Source organism: Trichechus manatus, unplaced genomic scaffold (genome assembly GCF_000243295.1).
Source record: "Trichechus manatus latirostris isolate Lorelei unplaced genomic scaffold, TriManLat1.0 scaffold00174, whole genome shotgun sequence".
NCBI lineage: Eukaryota > Metazoa > Chordata > Mammalia > Sirenia > Trichechidae > Trichechus > Trichechus manatus.
Window position 1 is genome coordinate 1647188 of NW_004444110.1, and position 23023 is coordinate 1670210.

The 23023-nt window shown below is 41.5% G+C and overlaps 1 protein-coding gene across 1 annotated transcript in view; it reads left to right on the plus strand.

Moving 5' to 3' along the window:
- The window catches only part of FGF2 (fibroblast growth factor 2), a 99494-nt gene that overhangs the window by 477 nt on the left and 75994 nt on the right, over nt 1-23023 (plus strand). The window contains 1 exon segment of the mRNA XM_023741126.1: nt 1-243. This exon segment is cut by the window's left edge and continues 229 nt beyond it. Coding sequence (XP_023596894.1) covers nt 1-243 — 243 coding nt within the window.

The following is a 23023-nucleotide window of genomic DNA, read 5'->3' on the forward strand; positions in this document are numbered from 1 at the left end:
GGGGGGCGGCGGCTCCTCGTGCGGCTCCAGGGGCTCGGAATCCCCGGCAGGGCCCCGGCGGGGCCATGGCAGCCGGGAGCATCACCACGTTGCCCTCCCTGCCCGACGACGGCGCCAGTGGCGCCTTCCCGCCCGGCCACTTCAAGGACCCTAAGCGGCTGTACTGCAAAAATGGGGGCTTTTTCTTGCGCATCCACCCCGACGGCCGAGTGGACGGGGTCCGGGAGAAGAACGACCCGCACAGTGAGTGCTGCCCTCTGTTCCTCCCTCTCCCCCCTTCCCTCCATTTCCCATCTCGCGGCGGTTCTCTCCCCTCCGCTCACTCAAGCCTCCTTGCTCTTTCCTTGTCTTACTCCTTCTCTTCACTCCGACCCTAGCCGGACCGATGGTTTCTTGCCGCGCAACCCTTGGCGGTTTCAGGCTCACCACTCGCCCCCTCCTTCCCGGAGCTGCAGGGAGTCGGGTGTGTTCCAGTTTCCTGGGTAAACCGTTAGCCAGGGCCCGGAGCCGCTAGGCGGCCGGCCTCGCGGGCGGGCTCCTTTGGCGCAGACAACCTGTCGCGTCCCGGCTGTTCAGCGGAGAAGTGAGCCTCTCGCGGAGATGCCTTCGCCGCTTCTTTGTCCGAGGCGTGCCTTTACGCAGACTAGGGCAGAAAGAACGCAGCAGATTTAAACATTCTCTATGTCAAAAATACCTTTTCGGAGACACGCCCTTAAATTCCGACTCTGTTGGTAGGACCTGAGGCAGCTGCCACTCACTGTTCTCACCCCTGTGACTTTTGGGCTACTGTAGCCAACTGTACTCCCCACACCTCCCCGTTTGTAGTTTTTCCGAATTGGGAAAAGCTTGAAAGTGCGTTTGTTACTATAAAGTGTAACAGGTCTTTGTTGCGGTAGTGGAAAGAACTGCAGTTACCTGAAGTCTTTGCATCTGCAGTTACTAGCTTCGGAACCTTGAGCATCAGTTAACTCCTGGGCCCGTTTCCTCATGTCAGAATGGAGAGAATAGCTCTCATGCGGTAGTTTTGAGGACCAAATGAGATCATTTATGGAAAGTGCGATGGGATGCAATAGTCTACACACTTGCCTTCTGTAACAGATAATCTATTTGTGGTTATAGAAGTAACTTTGGCCTAGATCAGTGGTTCTCAAACTTTAGGGCTGCATCAAAATCACCTGGATGGTTTGTTATAGCACAGATTGCTGGACCTCATTCTCCAGACTTTCTGATTCTGTAGGTCTGGGACGGGGTCAGGGAATTTGCACTTCTAACACGTTACTAGGGAGCCCTGACGGCACAGTGGTAAAGACCAGCAGTCTGCTTCATAAAGATTTACAGACTTGGAAACCCTATGGGGCAGTTCTACTCTGTCCTATAGGGTACGGTCACTATGAGTCGGAATGGGCTTGACGGCAGTTGAGTTTGGTGTGGTAAGTACCTAAATGTACATGTTACTATACCGAGAGAACTATAACCACCAAGCTTTATACAGCATATAACTATGAGTTGACATAGGAATGGGAAATAAACTTTTATGTTAGTTGGGTCTTTATTGTTTCCAAAATAGCAACAAGCAAAAAATGTAGATGATTATTTTTTTCCATGCTTATCATAATTAAAAATGTTTATCAACCATTTATATTATCCAATAAAACTGAAAAGATGCTGGAACCCAATATATGGGTTATTGCTGTTTCTTTATTCTGGTAAAATTGAACAGCTTTTTGTTCTCCAGTTGTCTGCTAGGCTAGCTCAGCTGATTAGGGCAAGGTGCGTATATGTTCCAATTAGTTACGTTCTTTTCTAGTACTACAAACTATAATAATATAATAAAGGAACATGTTTTATGAGTAGAAAACAAAAGAACTCTCCTCCAGGTTAGGTTCAGATTTGGGGCTTCCTCTAGTTCTCTCTTTCTCGATCTCTTTTTTTGCCAGACTCTTTATTCATTGCTGAATCATTTTCCTTGAAGATTTTGATATCCTGTTTGCCTTAGAATAAGGTTGCATAGGGGCTAAAGAGTAGGGGTAATTCTGAATTACATACCATATTACAGCCCTTTTAAAAACAGATGTTAACTTCTGCTTCCCTTCTATGGGTTGGACGGTCATTTTTGTAATCTTATTAGAATTTAAACGCCCAAACCAAATCCACTGCCATCGAGTCGAGTCCGACTCATAGTGACCCCATCGGATTTCCAAGGCTGTAAATCTTTATGGAAGCGGACTATCACATTTTTCTCCCACAGAGCAGCTGGTAGGTTTGAACCACTGACCTTTTGGTTAGCAGCTGAGCACTTAACCACTGCACCACCAGGGCTCCTATTTGAATTTAGTTGTTTTTAAGTGGGGGCAGTTTTGCCTCCCAGGGAACTTTTGACGACAACTGGAGGCATTTTTTTGTTTTTGTTTTTGATTGTCATAACCTGGAAGGGTGCTGCAGGCATCCAGTGGGTAGGGGTTAGGGATTATGCCAAACACCCTACAATGCACAGGATAGTCTCTCTTCCCCCAAAGAATTATCCAGCCCAAAATGGTAACAGTGCCAAGGTTGAATATACCTGATAACCTTATAATTAGCTAAAAACAAAATGTTAAATGTGTGAAGAGTAAAATACTTATCCAGATTTATGGAGACTACAGATTTTTTAAAAAGAAGACATCTTTTAGTGACAAAAATACAAACCTAAAAATGACAAATTTAGACCACTTTTGTGTAGTCCGACCTGGACGTAAGTTTAATGGGTGTATCTTTGTGGCATGTTGAAGATCTATGGATTCTTGACGAAACCAGAAGGAGATTGAGATGGGAAAAATGTAAGAAAAAAATGAGTGTGGACCTGACACAACAGTATCCTTCCAAAACTGCCCCCTCCCTGAAAGCAAAACCAACCAGCAAATGAGAAATAAAAGCAGAGGTAATGGTAGTCACAGTTTCCCACTGAATTATGGCTCAGATTTCTAGGCCTCTGAAAAGTTGAAAAGCTCGTGGCCCCATTTCTCACGCAGTTTTGTCCAATTAAGTGGAAAATCTATCATTGGAAATGTATTCTTTAGGCCTAACACGTTCTGCCTAGATCTTCTCTAAAATGCAGATAACTGAAATGACTAACAAGTTCACCGTTATCAGATTTTAACAGTTAGTGAGAATTAAATTGTGAATGTGATTCGTTCCCTGAAGCTGACCAGAAGGAGTTGGGAAGGGATGCTTTGGAGACTGACCTAAATGGTGGTGTGCTGGTTAGGTGTCGGGGGTGTGGCTCAGGTAGCCCAAGGTCTTAGGACAATCTGAACAGTGAGGGAAAGGGTGGAAGGAGTGAGTCAGGGAGGACAGAGGCAAAAACTGAAAGGGGAAGTGGGAGAAGATGACTGCAGACAAACTTTTCCAACTTCCCAGTTTTATTGAAGGCTAGCTCTACTTCATACCTGGGTGTTTTAGTTATCTAGTGCTGCTATAACAGAAATACCACAAGTGGATGGCTTTAGCAAAGACAAGTTTATTCTTTAACAGTCTAGTAGGCTAGACGTCTGAATTCAGGGCCTCAGCTCGAGGGGAAGGCTTTCTGTCTCTCTGTCGGCTCTGGAGGAAGGTCCTTGTCATCAGTCTTCCCCTGGACTAGGAGCTTCTCAGCGCAGGGACCCTGGGTCCAAAGGACGCACTCTTCTCCTGGCACTACTTTCTTGGTGGTATGAGGTACCCCCCTCTCTGCTTGCTTCCCTTTCCTTTTATCTCTTGTAAAATAAAAGGTGATGCAGGCCACACCCCAGGAAAACTCCCTTTACATTTACTGAATAAAGGTGTTACATCCCACCTTAATCCTCTTTAATATAATCTAATCTTGCCTCATTAACCACAGGCATAGATTAGGATTTACACCACATAGCAAAATTACATCAATCACTAAATGGAGGACAACCATACATTACTGGGAATCATGGCGTAACCAAGTTGACACATATTTTTGGGGGACACAGTTCAATCCATGACACTGGGTATTTTTTGAGTTGTTTTTACTTGAAAGAGCCCATTTTCTGTGACTTTTCTCATAGTCCTGGAATAATCTTTAGTTAATTTGAGCGTCTGGATAAAAGCAAGATGTTAAGAGTGGTTACAGAGTCTCTGCTTCTCTAGCATGTGTGCTTCACACTTATTTTCCTTTTGGAGTCCTGAATATTTTGGGATGTCTCTTCTGAATGTCCATGGAAGTGTATAACATTAAGTGCATACTCTGAAGTAGTGAACCGTGTAAAAACATCCAGAAGAGAGAATATTTTATCCCTAGCAGCACATACAGCGTGGAGGGGGAGGATGGTAAATGAAATGCTGCTTAGGTACACTTTACCATTAAATTTGTACCAGATGCTCTTATGCTCTTATTTAGAAAAAATGAAGGTAGTTAAAAGTGCTGAATCTACCCTTGGGCTTCTTCTGGGAGGTGACTGCTGGTTTGCCACACTTGTCTGCTTCTAGGCCCCAGAGGACACTGAGTCTCAGAGAGGCAAGGGACCCGCTCACTCCTGATGTAGGTGGGCCTGACTCCCATGCTCTTTGCCACTGCATATCCTCCAGGCGACCCCAATCATAAAACATGGGCTTGTGAAATTAAAGGAAGCTTTAAACCTTCTAGTTCATTGATGTCAGTTTATAGAAGAGGATATTGAGGTTCAGAGAAATTAAATGAGTGCCTGAGTTCATTTGCTGATTTTTGCTTTTATTTTCCTGAATGAGCTTCTTGTGAACATGGCCCTTTGCCTTCTGTCCCTGACCTCCCCCAGTCTCATTGTGCTCTTTTGTTCAATCCAGGCTGCCCTTCCGGCTCCCCTCTTGGTTAAAAACCCTTTGCTGTCTAGTCGAGTCAGACTCATAGTGACCCTATAGGGCAGACTACAATTGCCCCATAGAGTTTCCAAGGAGCAGCTGGTGAATTTGAACTGCCGACCTTTTGGTTAACAGTTGTAGCTCTTAACCACTGCGCCACCAGGGCTCCCCCTTTTGTTTAGGCGTCCTCCATTTTGGGGTACTGAGATGGCCAGCCCCTCTGAGGAGTTTTTGGTTGCCTCAGGTTGCATTCGTGGGGTATCAGTTAAAGCTGTCTTGCCTTTTCATTACCTCTGTCTTTATGTAAATGAGCTATTGATTTAATTATACTAGATTCTCTCCCACCCCACCTTTTTGGGTAATGTCAGCAAGTGGGTCCCACATAAACATGATCATTACTGGGATATTTGTGTGCAGTAAACAAATGAAGTAAGATCCTAATAGCTCATTTTATTGTGGAAATCATGTAATTGGTACAGCAATGAAAGAACGGTTCATGAGTCATGGGTATTACCACACCTTGGGAGACTTTTAAAATGAGTTTGATGCCAAGTGACTTCGGCCTAGAAAAGGCTCTCCTCTTGTGACACGGCCTTAGTGCTTTTGTTGTGTTTGTAAAATGTCATTATGTAATTAGACTTTGACAGTGGGGCAACAACACGGTATTCAGTATGTATTCTCATTTTGATTTATGATCCATTTTAAATGGATGAGCATGATTTTAAAGTTTAATTTGAAAATAAATTGTTACAGATGTAACAACGGAAATAAGAAGTATCCTTTATACATCGTAAGCATAAAATCAACTTTATTCATCTACACATTGTTTCTCAGAAATGACCATCACTTACGTTGAAAAAGGCGATTTAAGGTCTCACATTATTAAAACTTATTTTCAAACCACGAAATGCCTGTACAAGAAGATATTAACTACACATGTGCCATAGCTTCTGCTTGTTTTTCCAGTTCCAGGGTTTGTTGATTTTTCCAAACACCCCGCATGGGCCCCTTTGTCCTGTAGCACACATCGGTAAGAAGGCTGGCCTGGGGTAAGAGTCTAGGACCACGGAACAGAGTAAGGCAAGTCGGCACATTTGGGGTCCAACCTGAGGCTTTAATCTCTTCAGAGTGTTCTATCCAAACAAGTGTTGTATGTTGTTCCGTTTTGTTTTTGAGCGTGTTATTTTCTGTGCTGTGAATTCAGGATCTGGGCTTGTACTTTATCAGATCTTTCACAGAACTTGTATATTGTCAGTGCTCAATATTTAAAACTTGGTTGTTTGCAAAATAATTAGAAAGAACGATTATCGATGTAGAACTTTAGCTGTATCATTAGAAGACGTGATTGTGGCACTGTGGTTTTCACTGTTTCCTCCTTGTATCCGTTGGTAGGTCAGCTCTGGTGCTCTCTTTTCCTACCAGACGCTCTCTCTCTGCCAAGGACACCCTCTGAGCTACGTTGTTTATAGCCCCCAGGAACTTACCAAAGGACTCAAAGAAAAGTGGTGACTCCCAGGGAACCTCACCCATTGAGCCATAGACTGTGGTTCTTAGAAGCCAGGCTAGTCCCTTTCTAAACTCTCCTAGGTTAATTTTAGTTTGAAGAAGTTTGAAGGCAACAGACAGCCCATATTCAGTGTTTAACTTATGTCTCATTCCAGCTGTCCTCTGTCACTCTTCCTGCATAGGAGGACTTTTGATTTGACCAGTTGTATCCTTGACACTATGCTTACTCATTCATTTACAAAAATCGGTAGTGTGTATGTGTGTAAGTGTATTTTCAAAGGGCTACTTTCTGAAATTAACTTCTAAGTTGAACTGTTCAGTAGTGTAAAAATGGCATGGTGGCAGTTTCAGGCCTCCTCCTCTGACTTCACAAGGGTGGAGGAGAACGAATCACCATCAACAGCCCAAAGCTGGTTCCTCTGAGGTAGAGGTCAGACATACCTCCCGTCTCTAACTTTTTTTTACCAATTCTGACACCAGCTGTCCCTCCCATGGTACTCTCTGCTCCTCTGCTAGGTTCAATAATTTGTTGCAGTGGCCACATGGAACTCACAGGCCAGACTCAGAGTTGTGGGGTTTATTAGGGAAGTTACAGGTTACAATGCAGGATCAGGTATAACTCAGGATACAGTTCTTCAGTCAGCACAACTTCTTAGCCATGCCTGCAGGCAGGCCTCTCTATCTGTCTCTCTCTCTCCGTCTTTCAGCTCTTAGCTCTCAGCCCCTCGGCCCATGGCCCTTGGCTCTTGGCCCTTAGCCTGGCCTCTGCCCTGCTCAGGCAAGTGTTACAAAGCTCTTTTAGCTCTGCTGATAAGTGCCTGGAGCCACCCCACTCTGCCAGCAAGCCTCGTTCCTGAAGGCTCCATAGGTTGGCACACCCACTGTAGCTGCCTTGCTCCATGGACTAGGAAGCCCACCACGCACACCATCTCTGGATCTTCTTTCTTGATGGTAGTGAGGTCCCCCCTTTCTACCTCTGGGATGGCTCGTTTTAAACCAAGTGGGATGTCAAAACTGACCAATCCTTCTGTTAGGGTTCCATATACCTTATTTGCATGGTCCCATCTCCACAAGGGTGCCATGCACCTTGTTCGCTTTATTAGCAAGCTGTCCAATCCCCTTGGTGGGTCACAAGCACCTTATTTGCATAGCCCCACTCAGTCATTTGGTGGGAGTTACAAGACCATGGCTAGAAAGGCCATATGAAAATGATCTGTCTTATCCCAAATAGAATTCTCAAGTGAAAGTTTTATAGATTTTTAAGGTATTCTGGAGATTAAAAAATGAAGAAAAGGTATTTAAGTATTAAATGTTCCAGATATAATTGAATTATTGAAAGAAATTATTCTGGCCTAATTTGTAATTAAGATATAAATTAATTTATAATTAAAATTTAAAATTAAATGATAACTCAGAAGGTTTTTTTTTTTTCCCCCTAAAGAAAATTTGTACAGAGTAGTAATGATCTGGTTAGATTCTGTGAGTGGATTATTCTCTAACTGAGACATTTTGAGAAGATTCTGGCACCTTAAGGTAGGAACCATGACTTTGCCATATAAATAAACATCATAAAAGGCTTAGTACCTTTTACTCAGGGAGTGCTCAGTAAATGTCAGCTGATGATGAAATCATTCTCTGTGGGCCTTCCTGTGGAATAACCACTCAAGGGTTATATATGCTGTATAAAGCTTGGTGGAAGTTTATCATTCTCTTGGTATAGTAACATGTATATTTAGGTATTTACCAAACCAAACCTGTTGTCGTTGAGTCGATTCTGGCTCATAGCGACCCTATAGGACAGGGTAGAACGGCCCCACAGGGTTTCCAAGGCTATAAATCTTCACAGAAGCGGACTGCCACATCTTTCTCCCATGGAGCAACTGGTGGGTTTGAACCTCCGACCTTTTACTTAGCAGCCAAGCACTTAACCACTGCACCACCAGGGCTCCTTTTTAGGTACTTAGTCATTCTTTTAATAGAGATGATTATAACAAAGTTATATTTGGGAATTTTAGAGATAGGCTATTGGTGTTCTTAGGATAATCTATAGAAGAATGAAGCATTTTTTTCAGGAAAAAACATTTTATAACTTTTATTAGGAATTGTGATCCCTTAAAAAGTATTTAAGATTTTTATCATGTACAAGGCGATGTAAAATTCCTTAGATATGCTATACATTGTTCATTCTTACTTTCTTTCATGGCCAATATCCTGGAATTCTCTTTTCTACTTCATCTCCCTCTTTTCAGCTCTTTTCATCTGGCTTCTGTCCCTAGTGTTCTACTTAAATCATTCTTTATGAGGTCACCAGCAATCTTCTAGTCAAATCACATGGCCTTTTTCAACTTGTCACCAGACTTCTGACTTTTCACACTATTGTTTGCCTCCAACTTCTTGAGAATCCCTTGGCTTCTGCCGCACCACAGAAGCCTGGTTTTCTTCTCCCCACCCAACCGTCTTCTGAGCAAGTCTCCTCCTCCTTCTGGTCTTTTGCCTTTCTATTTCTCAAGGCTCTGTTTTTGGCCCTCTGCTCTTCTTTCTGTGTACTCATATTCCTTTAGGAGATCATTTATAGTCTTTGCCCCTGATTTCTCATCTCTGTGTTGGTACCATGTTTTCTACGACTTGAAGGACTGCTCCACTGAGACCTACTGCCAAAAATTCACACTCCACATGGGTAAAACAGTAACTTAATATCATCTTTCTCAGTTTGTCATCCCTTCCTTTCCACTTTCTGTCTGTAGTGAAATTATACTTCTAGTCTCCAAAGCTGGACACCTTGGAGTCATTTTTTGATACCTTTCTCCTTTTCTTCCTCTGTCTCCAAAATGTCTCCAAGATTTCTTTGTCCTGACTCTTGATTTTACCTGTCCTTTAATTTTCTGCTACCTTAAGCATAAACCAGACTTTTTGGCTTTCCTTCTCAAATATGACCTACCTGCTCAATCTTATTTCCCACCATGTACAGTCCATCCTCCTGTGATGCCATCAGCACTCTGTACTTAAATTATAGTCTCTCTAACCTGACACTGTAACAACACTTGGTCTTTCCTCAAGTGATCCTTGTTTTTGGAAGATCTTTCTTTTTCCTGTCAACTCCTTTCTCTCACCCCCCTCCCAGCCCCACCTTTGTCTGGAAAAAACTTTTTAAGAGCCAGCTCAGTTGTCTCCTGTCAGGGAGAATTGTTTCTGTGTCTGTTTCCCATAGTATTTGGTACAAATTCTGTTACAGAATTTAATGTTTTTTATTATAGGTAATTTTTTGTGTCTGTCTCCTAGACTGGGACTGTGAGCTCCTTGTAGCAAAGACTGGGTCACATTTTCTGTGTCTGTCCTTATACACATAGTGACCACTCAGTGGATGTTTGTAAAATTAAACACGCACCCAACAAATGAGCCAAGCCCAGCTCCTAACTTCCTTTTTATACCTTCCCCACGCATCCTCATAGCCTTTAACTAGGCTATTTCCCTGGCCTGGAAGGTTCTTTCTATCCTCTTACCACATCCCAATTCTTATCATTCTTTAAGTTCCGTTTCTTTGATGTTATCCTGTACCCCTCTTTCCTATGTGCTATCTAAAATTTTTCTCTGATGTCTTGTTGTGCTTTAATTTTGTGTCCTCCAATTTTGTTGGAAATTTTTAGCTGGCAAGGAATTCTTTTTTTTTTTTTAAATTTATACACCATTACGTAACAAAGGACATCATGTTTGGTAAAGTAGAGGGTCAGCAAAAACAAAGGAGACCTTTAATGAGATGGATTGACAGAGTGGCTGCAACAATGGGCTTACACGTAGCAACGATTGTGAGGATGGCACAGGACCAGGCGCCTTTTTGTTCTGCTATAATAAGGTCACCAAGAGTTGGAGCCAAATGGCACCTAACAACAACAACCTAACAGTTCTTTATTCTCTTGCTGTTCTGAAAATCTGAGACTGAATTTACTCATCCCAAGATCCCCTTGACCCCATTATTGAAAGAGTAACCAGTCTGAGGCCCACAAAGAGGTTCAATCTATATTTATTGGTTGAGCTGGAAGTTTAAATAAATTAGCATAAACACTGCAGTATAAGGCATATAAAATGGGTAAATTAAATGTAATAGCACTGAAGTTCTTTTCTGCACACATTGCATTATTCAAGGAAGCAATAAAAGTAAAATATAAACATTTGTTAAAGATCACTTTTTATTGTGGAAGATTTCCTTTTCAGCTATTGAGCAACATATCAATATTTCTAGCCTATATTGATGTTTAATTCTGAAACTGGTTATACTCCAGGAATGCAGATCTGGGAAATTCATGCCTGATTCGGATACTTTAATTCTCAAAATGTCTGTGTTTTTTTTTAAGTCTAAAACCAGTGAATCATATTATAAATTAGGATTGACAACTGCCTGGTAACATTGTTAGTATCCTTTTTGTCTGTGATGAAATGATGCAGATGTTTTCATCTTAATATTCATTCAGATTTATGAGCCAGTATTCATCGTGATCTGTAAAACTCTTAAAAGGATAGAAATAGTGTGACAAATGAATCATAGTTTTTGTGATGTGATGTCTGCAAGGGTGGGTGGGAGAAATTGCTGAATGAATGACCAGTCTTATTCTATCCCTTTCTAAGCTGAATCATTTTGCAAATAGAGAACAATCCTTAAGGTTTCACATAGTCAATTACAGAAATAAAAAAAGGAAGGTGAAAGGGTCAAATAATGCCTCCAATTTAAAATGACTTTTTGAAATATATCACTTGAGGAACAGTCTTTGTTTTGAATTGGATATGGAATGAATCTTCCTTCTGCCTGATATTTATATATATTTATTATTTCTATTGATTATGTACGTTTCTGGCCTAGATTTGTCTTGATTCTTCAAAGGGTCTTTAGACCTTTTTTCTCATTCCTGTTTCTAGACTTTGTTTTTTTGGAGGTAGGATGGGTGTGTGTGCATGCATGTGTATGTGTGTGTGCGTTGTGGAGGTGGGGGACTGTGTGTCTCATTTACTCCCTGGCCGGATAACTATTGAATGATTGGATGAGGATTCAAGAGAAGAAGGTCCCTTTCATCTTGGAAGTTCTGATTCTGAGATAGAAAAATTTTGCCTCTTGCAGGTTGGCCCTGTTTTTTTACTTCGTATGTTATTAGAAACATAAATCTGGAGAGCCCTTTCTGAGTCAGAGTAATCTTTACATGTTAGACAGCTTAACCTTATTTCCTTATCTTCTTTGGAGTGGGTATTGGTCAAGATAATTAGGTGAAAAGAGAAATATTCTATTTTGACTGTGTTTCTTTCCCAGTTTTAGAACTTCTTTCATTTCATTTTACTTTTTGCATTACTCTTAATTAACAAGTCAGTAGTAGGGAAATAATTCAAGTGAGATTATGGAGATAATCTTGCTAAGTGACCTTAAAACAAACAAAAAAACAAATCCATTGCCATCAAGTCAGTTCCGACTCCTAGCAGCCCTGTAGGACAGAATAGAACTGCCCCATGTGGTTTCCAAGGCTGTAGTCTTGACAGAAGCAGACTGCCACATCTTTCTCCCGAGGACTGGCTGGTGGGTTTGAACCATTGACCTCTTGGTTAGCAGCCAAGCGCTTAACCACTGAGCCACCAGGGCTCCTTCAAAAAAAGCAGTGAGTTAGCAGAGACCAGAGCGACTCTGGTCAAATTCCTCTTGTCCTGGGCAAATTCTGTCATAGGTATCTAGTGCTGCTCTAACAGATACACCATAAGTGGATGGCTTTAACAAACAGTTGAGAGACTAGAAGTCCACATTCAGGGTGCTGGCTCTAGGGGAAGGCTTTCTCTCTCTATCGGCCCTGGGGCAAGGTCCTGGGCAATCTTAGAGGATACTAATATATTAAGACATTATAGATAGCAGATATTGGGTTGAAAAATAATGAATTGTAGTGATACCCCCAGCTAGAAAGATTGGGAAGAGAGAGGCACAGACTTTTGGGGAGGAGTAAGAAAGGGGTTAAAGCCAGGAAGTGTTCCTGAGCGCTGTCTAGCCCTGGCCAGATACCCAAGGGAGATTGCCATAGGGACTATGCAGAGTCCCTCCCTGTGGTGGAGGAAGGAGCAGTTGCTTAGTCTTCACCACTGTATTCCTAGGTCTTTGATATTTAGTTATTTATTGAATGAATGAATGAATGAATACAATTCTTGAGAATTTTCTCTGCGTCAGCTTTACAAGTAATCACTGTTTAATCTTGATTACAAACTTCTGAGGGTGTCATTTCTCTCACTTTACTGATAAGAAACGAGTTTTTTTTTAAATTGGCTTTTCAAAACCTGGTCTCTTCGTCCTTAATAAGTAATTGTGCATTCTAAACTTCTTAGTGTTTAGAATCAGGCTCATGTTCAGAATTCCAGATGGAAAATGTCACAGAAATTTGAACAGAAATAGTGATTTAAAAAACAATGTAGAACTGCCCAGAGGTTTTGACATGCCCAGCAGTGAACGTCTCTCCCAAATATTCATTATTCCCCTTTCTCTATTGTACTCTGCTTTATTTAGGAAATATTTCTGCCGTGATGTAGTATAAAACAATATTTCTCTAATATTTAAGTGTTGCTTTCTGAAGAACGCAAAGGTTTTTCAGTAGCATGTGCAGAAGTAGAAAGAATGGGGCATGGTGAAGGGTGAATAACGTGTGCTGTTGTTAGTTGCTGTCGAGTCAGTTCAGACCCATGGCGACCCCATGTGCACAGAGTGGAACTGCTCCATAGAGTTGGCAAGGCTGTGACCCTTTGGAAGCAGATCGCCAGGTCTGTCTTTCAAGGCACCTTTTGGTGGGTTTGAACTGCCAATTTTTCGGTTCGTAGTTGAGCATTTAACCATTTACTCCACCCACAGACTCCTAAATACTGGGTAAGAATGGAATAAAGCGCAAAACTAGGATGAAAAGAAAATAACTAAAAGGATGTCTTAAAAGTAGGCCCTTTCCACTGAGTTTATGTTAATGGTGGTGGATTAATTAGGAAAAAGACAGGGATAGGTGTTTGTGCGTGAAGAATGTAATTAATGTCATTGAATTGGACATGTAGAAACTGTTGAATTGGTGAATGTTTCGTTGTGTATATTTTCAGCACACACACACAAACGTAGATCCTTTCAAGGAAATTCTAGATAGATCTACAGTTTAAGGATGTGTGATATAAGACTAAAAAACAACAGAAAAAAGCGGGTATCTTCACCTCAGAAAAACACCCTGACTCGTAACATTTTACATCTATTTTCTGAGGATCACAGCTTGTCGATGAACCCTAGGTTAGGATCCCAACCTGGAGGAAGGATGCACTCCATATCCTTGGGACAGCCATCCATAAATATCTCCCCCAGCAGGACTTTTAAAAGGTTCTGCTTTCTGGCCTACCTAGACAGCAAAATCGTGTGCTTTAATCGCCAGCCATGGTGGGCATTAGGTTACTTCCGGAAAAACAGAAATGCCTAACAGGAGCAGTCACTCACTTCTGGAAGTGATACCCATTGGCAAGGTCAAGAGTCGTCAGAAGTCAACAACATAAAGCTCTACAGTTCTAAATCATTAATCATGGCCAAAAATAATTTAAGTCTGGAAACTATTCAAAGTAGGTATAGCCAAACAGCCCATTTTTTTTTTAAATCTCTTTAAAATACTCAGAGAATGTCTAACTTTGAGCAATGTAACTTCCTACAGTACCTTCCAAAAAAAATTAGTTGGACTGCAAAACATATATGTAAGTAACTAAATGAATTCTCCTGTTGTAGGGAGATATTAACTACATTGCTGTTAAAAGTTGGTAGGAGGGTCTAACAAAAATTATGCTTTTGATCTAGAATAATATTCTAAAGCATTACTTTCTGGTGGTAATTAGATAGCAGGGTCAGCTGTCTATTAAAAATACTTTTAGAGCATAATATACCCATATCACCAATTTATAGAGGGAGAGCGTAAGCGTACTTCCACTTTATTAAAAGTAATATTAGATCATTAATCTAAAAATTGTTTTTAATGAGCGATCAGTCTGGCTATTACAATTCCTGTCCACAAAATCAAAACATTGAAGGATATCAATACAAACCACAATTAATATTATATAGATTCTGACACGAGGTGATACTAATTTTAATAGTGGGGTATAGCAGAAATGTCATGACTAAAGGTTGCCTGCTCCTCATGAAGAATAATGGCCTAAGACAGGTGCCAGCAAACTTTTTCTGTAAAGGGCCAGACAGTAAATACTTTAGACTTTGAGGAATATATAGTTCTGCCATTGTAATGCAAAGGCAGCCGTAGATAATACCTAAACAAAGGAAGGTGGCTGTGTTCCAATAAAACTTTATTTACAAAACAGGCTATGGCAGGATTTGATCCTCAGGCCCTAGTCTGAGAAGCTGAAACATGAAAAATCTAGACTGTTTCCTGAAAAATAAATAAATAAAAACAACAAAACACACTTCTTTTGCAGCAGGTTCTTACGAGAAATGTGGTTAAAAAAAAAAACAAAAAACTATTGAAAGCAACATAGTAAGTCTATGGTATGTTATTACTCTTCCATTCTAGTACCCTGTTTACAACTTATGCTGTTATTTTCCTTTCTTACTATTCACAAGCCTCTTGTTTACTAAACCACCTTAGGATTTTTCCAGGGACTCATACCAACCTTACTATTTACCTGTAGTTTCCAGAAAACACTTTTTGATGTCCATGAAAACCACCCGTCTAATGGTAACTTTCTTATTCTCTATGATTTCTTAAAGACTTTTAACTGTGACCACATCTGTAAGCTCTTGGAGGCTATGTGTGTACCAGGAGATTGGACTCTTTCACGTCCAGGGGATCCAGTGATGAACAAGACACGTAATTTTCTCTGAGGAGAGGCGTAACATGATCTGAGCTGCTTTTCTGGAAGATTACTCTGACAAAGAACAATGCCCAGCTGATTAGATGGGGGAAGGCTGGGAGGGTCCGTTAGATGGCAGAGCTGGAACTAGAGCAGCCAGAGCAAGAAGGCAGCGACCAGCATGAGTGTGAAAGACATAACATTTTATCAGATTATCAAAGAGCCAACCATGATCCAAAATGTGTTAAGGACAGTATCTCTGGTACATGAAGATATGTCTTCTGATTGACTGGATCATTGGTGAGAGTCGACACATCTCAGGGTACACGGCCATTGCAAATGCGTTTACTGAATTGTGTGTTGGGGTGAGCCTTTGGTTTATGGTGTTTTTATGGGAAATATCTCTATGAAACATGTCTCCGTGTTAATTATAAGAAATGTTTAAGGTTGTTATTTATCTCATTAGATAGTGTCAACCCCAAGGTCCCTTGGGAGAAATTTCTCTTTAGTAATTATGTCAGGACTAGTGATGCTTTTCCTTAGCAGCCAGTTTATTTTTACCTTGGAGTTTCTGGGAACCTTATTATTGTTATTGGCTACTAGAAAGCCAAATATGTGGCCTACTTCTGGCAAGTATAATAAGTTTACTCCTGGCTTCACTAATTCTCTTTGCCTCAATAAAGCCATTTTTAAAATTTTTTTATTTTTATTTTTGCTGTATTTATATTATCTTTATATATATCTTTATAAGTTACCTTAAATATTTTTTGGGACCAGACAAGTTATACCTCAATTAAAAAAACCAATATGTTAATTGATTTTAATTACAAAGTGTCCACTCTATCACCATGCACTGTGTCACCCATGTATGGATGCTGGGGATTAAAAAGTCAAGTAAGATATGGTCCCTGGCCCTTAAGAAGCTTATTGTCTGGCAGGACAAGGGAGAGATGTCAATAAATAAGTGCAATAAAGTGTCAGGCATGCTTTGCTTGCGATGTGTCCTGTGGTACAATGAGGTCATATACCAAAGGGGTAGTCAGTTCTGACAAGGGAAGCCAGAAAGGACTTCAAACAGGAGTGACTTCCTAACTGGGTGTTGGAAGGCGAGTAGGTGTTTGCCAGGCAGACAGGGTGGGTAAGGACATGAAGGCCAAGGAAATAATGTGACTAAAGGTACTGAGGTGCCAAGTTTGGTATGTTTGGGAACTGCAAGCAGTTTGGTATGGCTTGAGTGTAAGGTTATAGTGAGAAGTAAACCCAGTAGCAGGGCCCGGATTATGATGGGTTTTGTAAGGCATACTGAAGGATTTGGTCTTTATCCCAGAGACACTGGGGAGTCATTAAAAGGTTTCAATCAGGGGAATAAGAGGATCATATTTAAGTTTTTGAAAATCACTCAGGCAAGAATGTGGAATGGATTGAGGGTATAAAGCTGGGAGCAGGGAGAACAGTTATGAAATTATTGCAGAATTATAAATGTCATAGACGTTGGCCTGGCACATAGTAAGTGATGTATATGCACAAGAAAGGAAGGGGCTCCATTTTGTCAAGTGGAAAAAAGGAAATTATCAAATAATACTTAAAATATTCCCGTTTATGAAAACTGTATACTTGTGTAGTAAATACATACACTAAGATGTGGAAAGGATGCACACCAAACTGCTAACAAGTACTTGTAACTTTAGGGAGAGAAATGGGATTGGAGAAGAGATAAAGGGGAATCTTTACTTATTTACTTGTGTATTTACACATTTTTAAAAAGAACTTTAAAAATTTAGATACATTTTAAAAATATGTATATATTCTGTGAAATTTTGTGAGAGAATAAATGGGGAATGAAGAGTAGAGGTGGATATTGGATACTCTTCTCTGGGACACATGGATGTATGAAGGAAGGAGAGATAAGATAGTAGCCAGAAGGCCCCTGGATTGGGGCAGTGAGTTGTGGGAGGGGTCTTTGGCCATCATTCACACAGATGGATGTAACACCTCAGTCGATTGTCAGAGCACTGCTTGTTGGTGAGCAGTGCTCAGGCCTGCACCTGCCCTTCAAAAGGAGCCCACTCCTCACTCATCTCTCCTATTCATTCCTCTACCCCTTCAGAGGAGCTTGGCCTTAATCATTACCAGGACACCTGCTTTCTTTCGCTTAGGGAAATGATAATTAGCACTTGAATGCAGAACATTATCTCTAATTCACATTCTAAATCAAAGCACACCCAAAACTGAAATCTCAACACTTTCAGCATAATGTATTTTACTTTTCTAAAGGTAAGAGAATCATAGCAGTGTTCTTAGGAGGCATCTCCTGTACTAATGGAGCAACAGCTTGGAAGGGACAGCAAGGGACTGGATCAGTAACACAGAAGGATGATATTCTGGATTGAATTCTGTCCGTCAAAAATGTGTTGTAAATCCTGTTGTACCTGTGGTTATAATCCCATTTGGGAATAGGGTTTTCTTTGTTCTGTTTATGAGGCAGTATTAGTGTAGGGTATGTCTTAAATCAGTTTCTTGAGATTTAAAAGATCAGATTAAGCAAGCAGAGATGGGGGAGGGTAGATGCCATACTACGTGAGATCTCCAAGGAACTGAGAAACAGAAGCTGAAAAACAAGGACCTTCCCCCAGAGCCAACAGAGAAAGACTTCCCCTAGATCTGGCACCTTGAATTTGGACTTTTAACCCCCTACACTGTGAGAAAAAATAGATTTCTGTTTGTTAAAACCACCCACTTGTGGTTATTTCTGTTATAGTAGCACTAGATAACCAAGATGGATTAAGCTAAGTGGAAGCAATTAGACTGGGCTGTAGGAAAGGAGTGTGGATTCATTTAGGCTGTCCTTGTGGACTGGTTGTTGTGCAAATGGTTTGCTCTCGGCTACCGACTGAAAGGTTGGAGGTTCAAACCCACCCAACAGCACCACAGAAGAAAGACCTGGCAACCTGCTTTCGTAAAGATTACAGCCAAGAGAACCCTATGGAGCAGCTCTATTCTGTAACACATGGGGTCACCATGAATCAGAATCACCTCGACAGCAGTGGGTTTGGTTTTTTGGTGGACTGGGTTTGGTATTTGAGCAGTGGTGCCCACTGGGAGTCAACCTAGATTTGGCATCTCAGCACAGAGCATATCCCTCCTGGAGGATGCTTCCTGAGGTTACACTGAACACATGGTGATCACCTGATAACCAATCAACTCCAATTTTCAGGAGGTCATTGTTAGCATAAGCACTAGTCTGAGCATCAAAAGGGGAGAGCTAATAAGTCCTGGCTTGGATAAGACCAGTTTATTCACTATGATGGCCCAAGGACATGGGTCAGAAGAGGTCCTGATAAAGGCACTGGACTGGCCTCCTCTTAATACTGAGAACTTAAGTTTTGCTTTGGTCTACACTAAGTCCCTAAGGATGCTCCTCCCTCCCTGGTCAGTGCTTTCTAGGGGGACAGAGAGTCTACTTCTCATCTCCTGCTATCTCCTTTCCTTCCCCCAAGGTGTGTGGGTTAGTTTGCTTCTTCAGAATTTCTGAAAACAAGAAAATGATCCTCTTCCAAAAGAAAGGACACTATTAATTAAACACAAAAGGATTCCCAGTAAGATTGCAGTGATACTTAGATGTGGAGATGTTTCAGGCTGCTATTGCCTCCATTCTGGAGACCTGTGGTCCCGGCTGTAAATGATTACTGCTGTCCCTGGTCTCAGTCATCTGCCATCTGCTGCAAAGGATCTCCTGCTGTGGGCCAGTGCCTCTGCCCTGCCCTCACCACAGAGATGAACTGGGCCCCAGATGCCTGTTTTTGAGGACCTGCACAGAAAAGAGGTGTTGAGACTTCAGTCTGATTAGGTATCACAGATGCTAGGTTTTTTTTTTAAAGGCATTCTCGCCTGTGATTGGAAACTCCTGCTGCTTCTGCCATACGATCATCCTCCTTTCTTGTGAAGGGAAGTTTGCCATTGGTTAGAAGCAGGGACATCAGCATAATAGGGACACTTCTACTTTAGTTTGTCTGAGCCTCGTGAGAAGTCCAAGATAACACAGAAGTAAGGGAAAGTGGATATATGATGCCTTCCTGTTGGTCAGAATACATTTTCATTCGATTAGGTACAGGGACAAGAGCAGAGAAGTCCCTGCATGTGCTGCAGATCCCCTTCCCTGCACTCTGGATAATTGGAACTCCTTGACTAGGTCTTGTTTATCTTTATGTCCTCAGGGGCAAGGTGCCTTCTTACTCAGAAGCTAAAATGCCATGCCAGAAACCCATCACATACACAGATTTCAGGGTGCCAATTTTGTAGCAAAATGACTCAAAAATGACAAACTCTCTGTCTTAATTATCTAGTGCTGCTGTAACAGAAATACCTCAAGCAGATGGCTTTAACAAACAGAAATTTATTCTCTCACCATCTAGGAGGCTAGAAGTCCGAATTTAGGGCGCCAGCTCCTGGGGAAGGCTTTTTCTCTCTGTTGGCTCTGGGGGAAGGTCCTTGTCATCAGTCTTCCCCTGGGTCTTAGAATTTCTCAGCACAGGGACCCTAGGTCCAAAGGAAGCGCTCAGCTCCCAGCTCTTATTTCATGGTGGTAGGAGTTCCCTCCCATCTCTGCTTGTCTCTTTTATGTCTCAAAAGAAATTGTCTCAAGATGTAACCTAATCCTGTAGATTGTGTCCTCATTAATATAACTGCCTCTACTCCTGCCTCATTAACATGATAGAGGGTAGGATTTACAACACATAGGATAATTACATCAGATCACACAATGAAGGACAACCACACAATATTGAGAGTCATAGCTTAGCCAAGTTGACATGGATTTTTGAGGAACACAATGCAATCCATGACACTCTCCTTGGTGGCTTTACCGGTTGCCGTTGAGTCAATTCTGACTCATGGCAACCACATGTGTGTCAGAGTAGAATTGTGCTTCGTAAGGTTTTCAATGGCTGATTTTTTGGAAGTAGATTTCCAGGTCTTTCTTTCAAGGTGCCTGTGGGGGGACTTGAACCTCCAACCTTTTGGTTAGCAGCTGATCATGTTAACCATTTGCACCACCCAGGGACTCCCTGGATGGTTTAGTTGCTATAAAAAGTAGACAAATGTTCCATCAAATAATGAGCTTAGCATGGCTAGCACAATGTAGGTAGGTAGGTTTTTAGGTCTAGGAACAATTGAGGGACTTCATGTCTGTGCAAACTCTGTTTTTTTACTCGAAGTAGGAGGTAACACTATCTCAGAGAGAGGTGCAACTGTGAGCTGGGTAGCCTGTAGAGAATGGTATAAACCCATATGGCTACTGCAGAGAGTGGGAGAGGAGAGTGACCAAGGATATGGCCATGGTTGTTGAACACTTGCTGAGGCCCTACTTGAGGCTGGAGACCCCACATTCATAATAACACCAGTCTGGATGATTGTATTATTTTGAGATTTTTTTTCTGTTGTTTATGCTCAACAATTGAAGTGCAGCAATGAAAAAGCCAGATAGCTATGTTAATCCAGAATTGAGGCTTGTCAGTAGAGGTGCTGAACAGAAAAAGCAGGAGGATTGAGTGATGCACCACAGACTTTAAGCTGATAAAGAAGTGAAGCCCAAAGACTATGGACTAGTAGACAAATTATGGAGTCAGATCAGTTAAGTAAATGAGGCTGAAAAACCAGCAGAGGGAGATGATGTTCTACCATATTGGAAGATAAGATGAGGGAACTCCAAGTGATGGCTTGGCACTGAGAGCGATAGATAGGTGGTTGGGTTTCAGTAGGCCAAGAATCTTTCGGGCCAAGTTGTTGGTGGGTTATCTACATGAACATTGAAGTCTTTCAGGATGGTGACAAGACATGTGGGGGAGCCAAATCCTAAAGTTGTAGTAGGTGATAGTAATCAATTTGTGGATGGCGCCAGGGAGGATGACATCATACCCAGATAGCATGAACCTGGAAGGAGCAAGAACTTTAATATGGTAATAGGAAAGTAGTAGCTATAAAAGCAGTAGTGGGAAGCCAGAAAAAGTCTTCATTGGCTAGGAGAGGAGAGGCCTGAACCCAGTTGGAAATAGCTGATCAGAAGAATTGGCCAGTTCCCCATGTGCTTGGCTCCCAGTGGTGTTGCAATGGCCTGTGACAAGCAACAGCCCTAAGGATTTGAATGTTGCAAGGGGACACCTGGGACAGAGCAAGGAAAAGATCTTTTCATAGGGAGCCCAGTTTTCATTTTTAAAGACATGGCTCTTGGGACAAATGATCTATAAAGTGTTTTCCTGGTGTAAAAATTCTTGTCATGAATCTAAAAAATTAAAAAAAAACAAAAAAAAAACGTTAGGAGCTTGATCCTTTGTATTGCCCAGCCGGACGAATATGCCTAGATCCTAAATCATTTTTTCCCCATACAAAAACTAACATTCTTTTAGAATTTAAAAGCCTGAGATAGAAAGCAGAATACTTTAAAAGTTCTTCAGAAAAATAGGTAATTGTGGTAAAAGGTGTGAGTTGAACAAACGGAGATATATTTGTCTGTTTCTGGTCTTGAAACAGTTTATGTGGGAGGGCTGGGCTCCATTTTCCCTCAGACAGAATCACTTTCTGTGCCTAAATCCTTTTTCCTCCAAAAATATGCAGACACAGTGGTGGATGCCTTTATAAATCTATAAAAAATAGAGTTTTTTTTTTCTTTTATATGGCCTCATACATCTTCTGGAGGAAGCAGAAAGAATAAATCAAGCAAGAGAGCAGGTAGGGTAGGGGAGATAGAAAGATGAAGAGGGAAAGGAGGAGAGAGAGAGAAAGAACAAAAAACCAAAACATGCAGTAAAAGTTAGGCTGAAACACTTTCATATGCAAAACTCCTGACTATTTAGTTGTTTGGGGCTCTTAGCCCTCTCTTCAGAGAGTGCTTCCAAATCTGACAAGACAAAGGAGCAAAAGCAAACAAAATGAATAGTCTTTGTGACGCAGGGGAAGGAATACATTCAACAGTTGTGATTTTATGCTCCTTTTTGGGGATGGAGCCAGAAGCTGTTTGCTTTATTTAGTACTTGTGTAGTTACTTTTATGACTTTTTTTTCTTAACTTTATAATCTACAGCAATTAACTATTTGTCCATTTTATTACAGAAAAATAAAAAGACAAATAGTATAAGAACACTGCCTTTGGAAAGAGAAGACCTCTTGATGTTTGCATCCATTTCCCTTCCCTCTCTCCCACAACTAAGTTCTTGGAACAAGGCACAGTTTTAGCATTCTTCCAACCAGCTATCCCTTGATGAATGACAAATGAATAAAGGACAGAGTGACATGCTTCAAAGGGGCAGTGTGGTTCAGCAGACCCAGCAGTAGAGGCAGATTGTTGTTGCTGTTGAGTCAGCTCTGACTCATAGCAACCCCATGTACAACAGAACAAAATGGTGCCTGGTCCTGCACCCGCCCCATGATCTTCATTCAGCATGTTTGAGTCCATCGGACAATATTCCGTTGTGATCCATAGGGTTTTCATTGGCTAATTTTTGGAAGTAGATTGTCAGGCTTTTCTTCCTACTCTGTCTTCATCTGGAAGCTCCACTGAAACCTGTCCACCATGGGTGACCCTGAAAGACTGGTGGCACAGCTTCTAGCATCATAGCAACACACAAGCTACCGCAGTACAAAAAACTGACACATAGGTGGTGGAGGGAGGATTAAGACTGCTGATCTCTGACGCCAGGTCCCTGGGTAACCTTGGGCAAAGCAGTTTACCAATCTGGGACCTAGCTTCCTCATCTTTAACTGAAGAATCTGGACTAGATGATTTCCTCATTCTAGATGAGCTCTAAGGATTTTTGAATCAAATTTTGCAGGAAGATCAAAGAATCAGTTTTGGGGAAGGGGTGATATATTATCAGAAG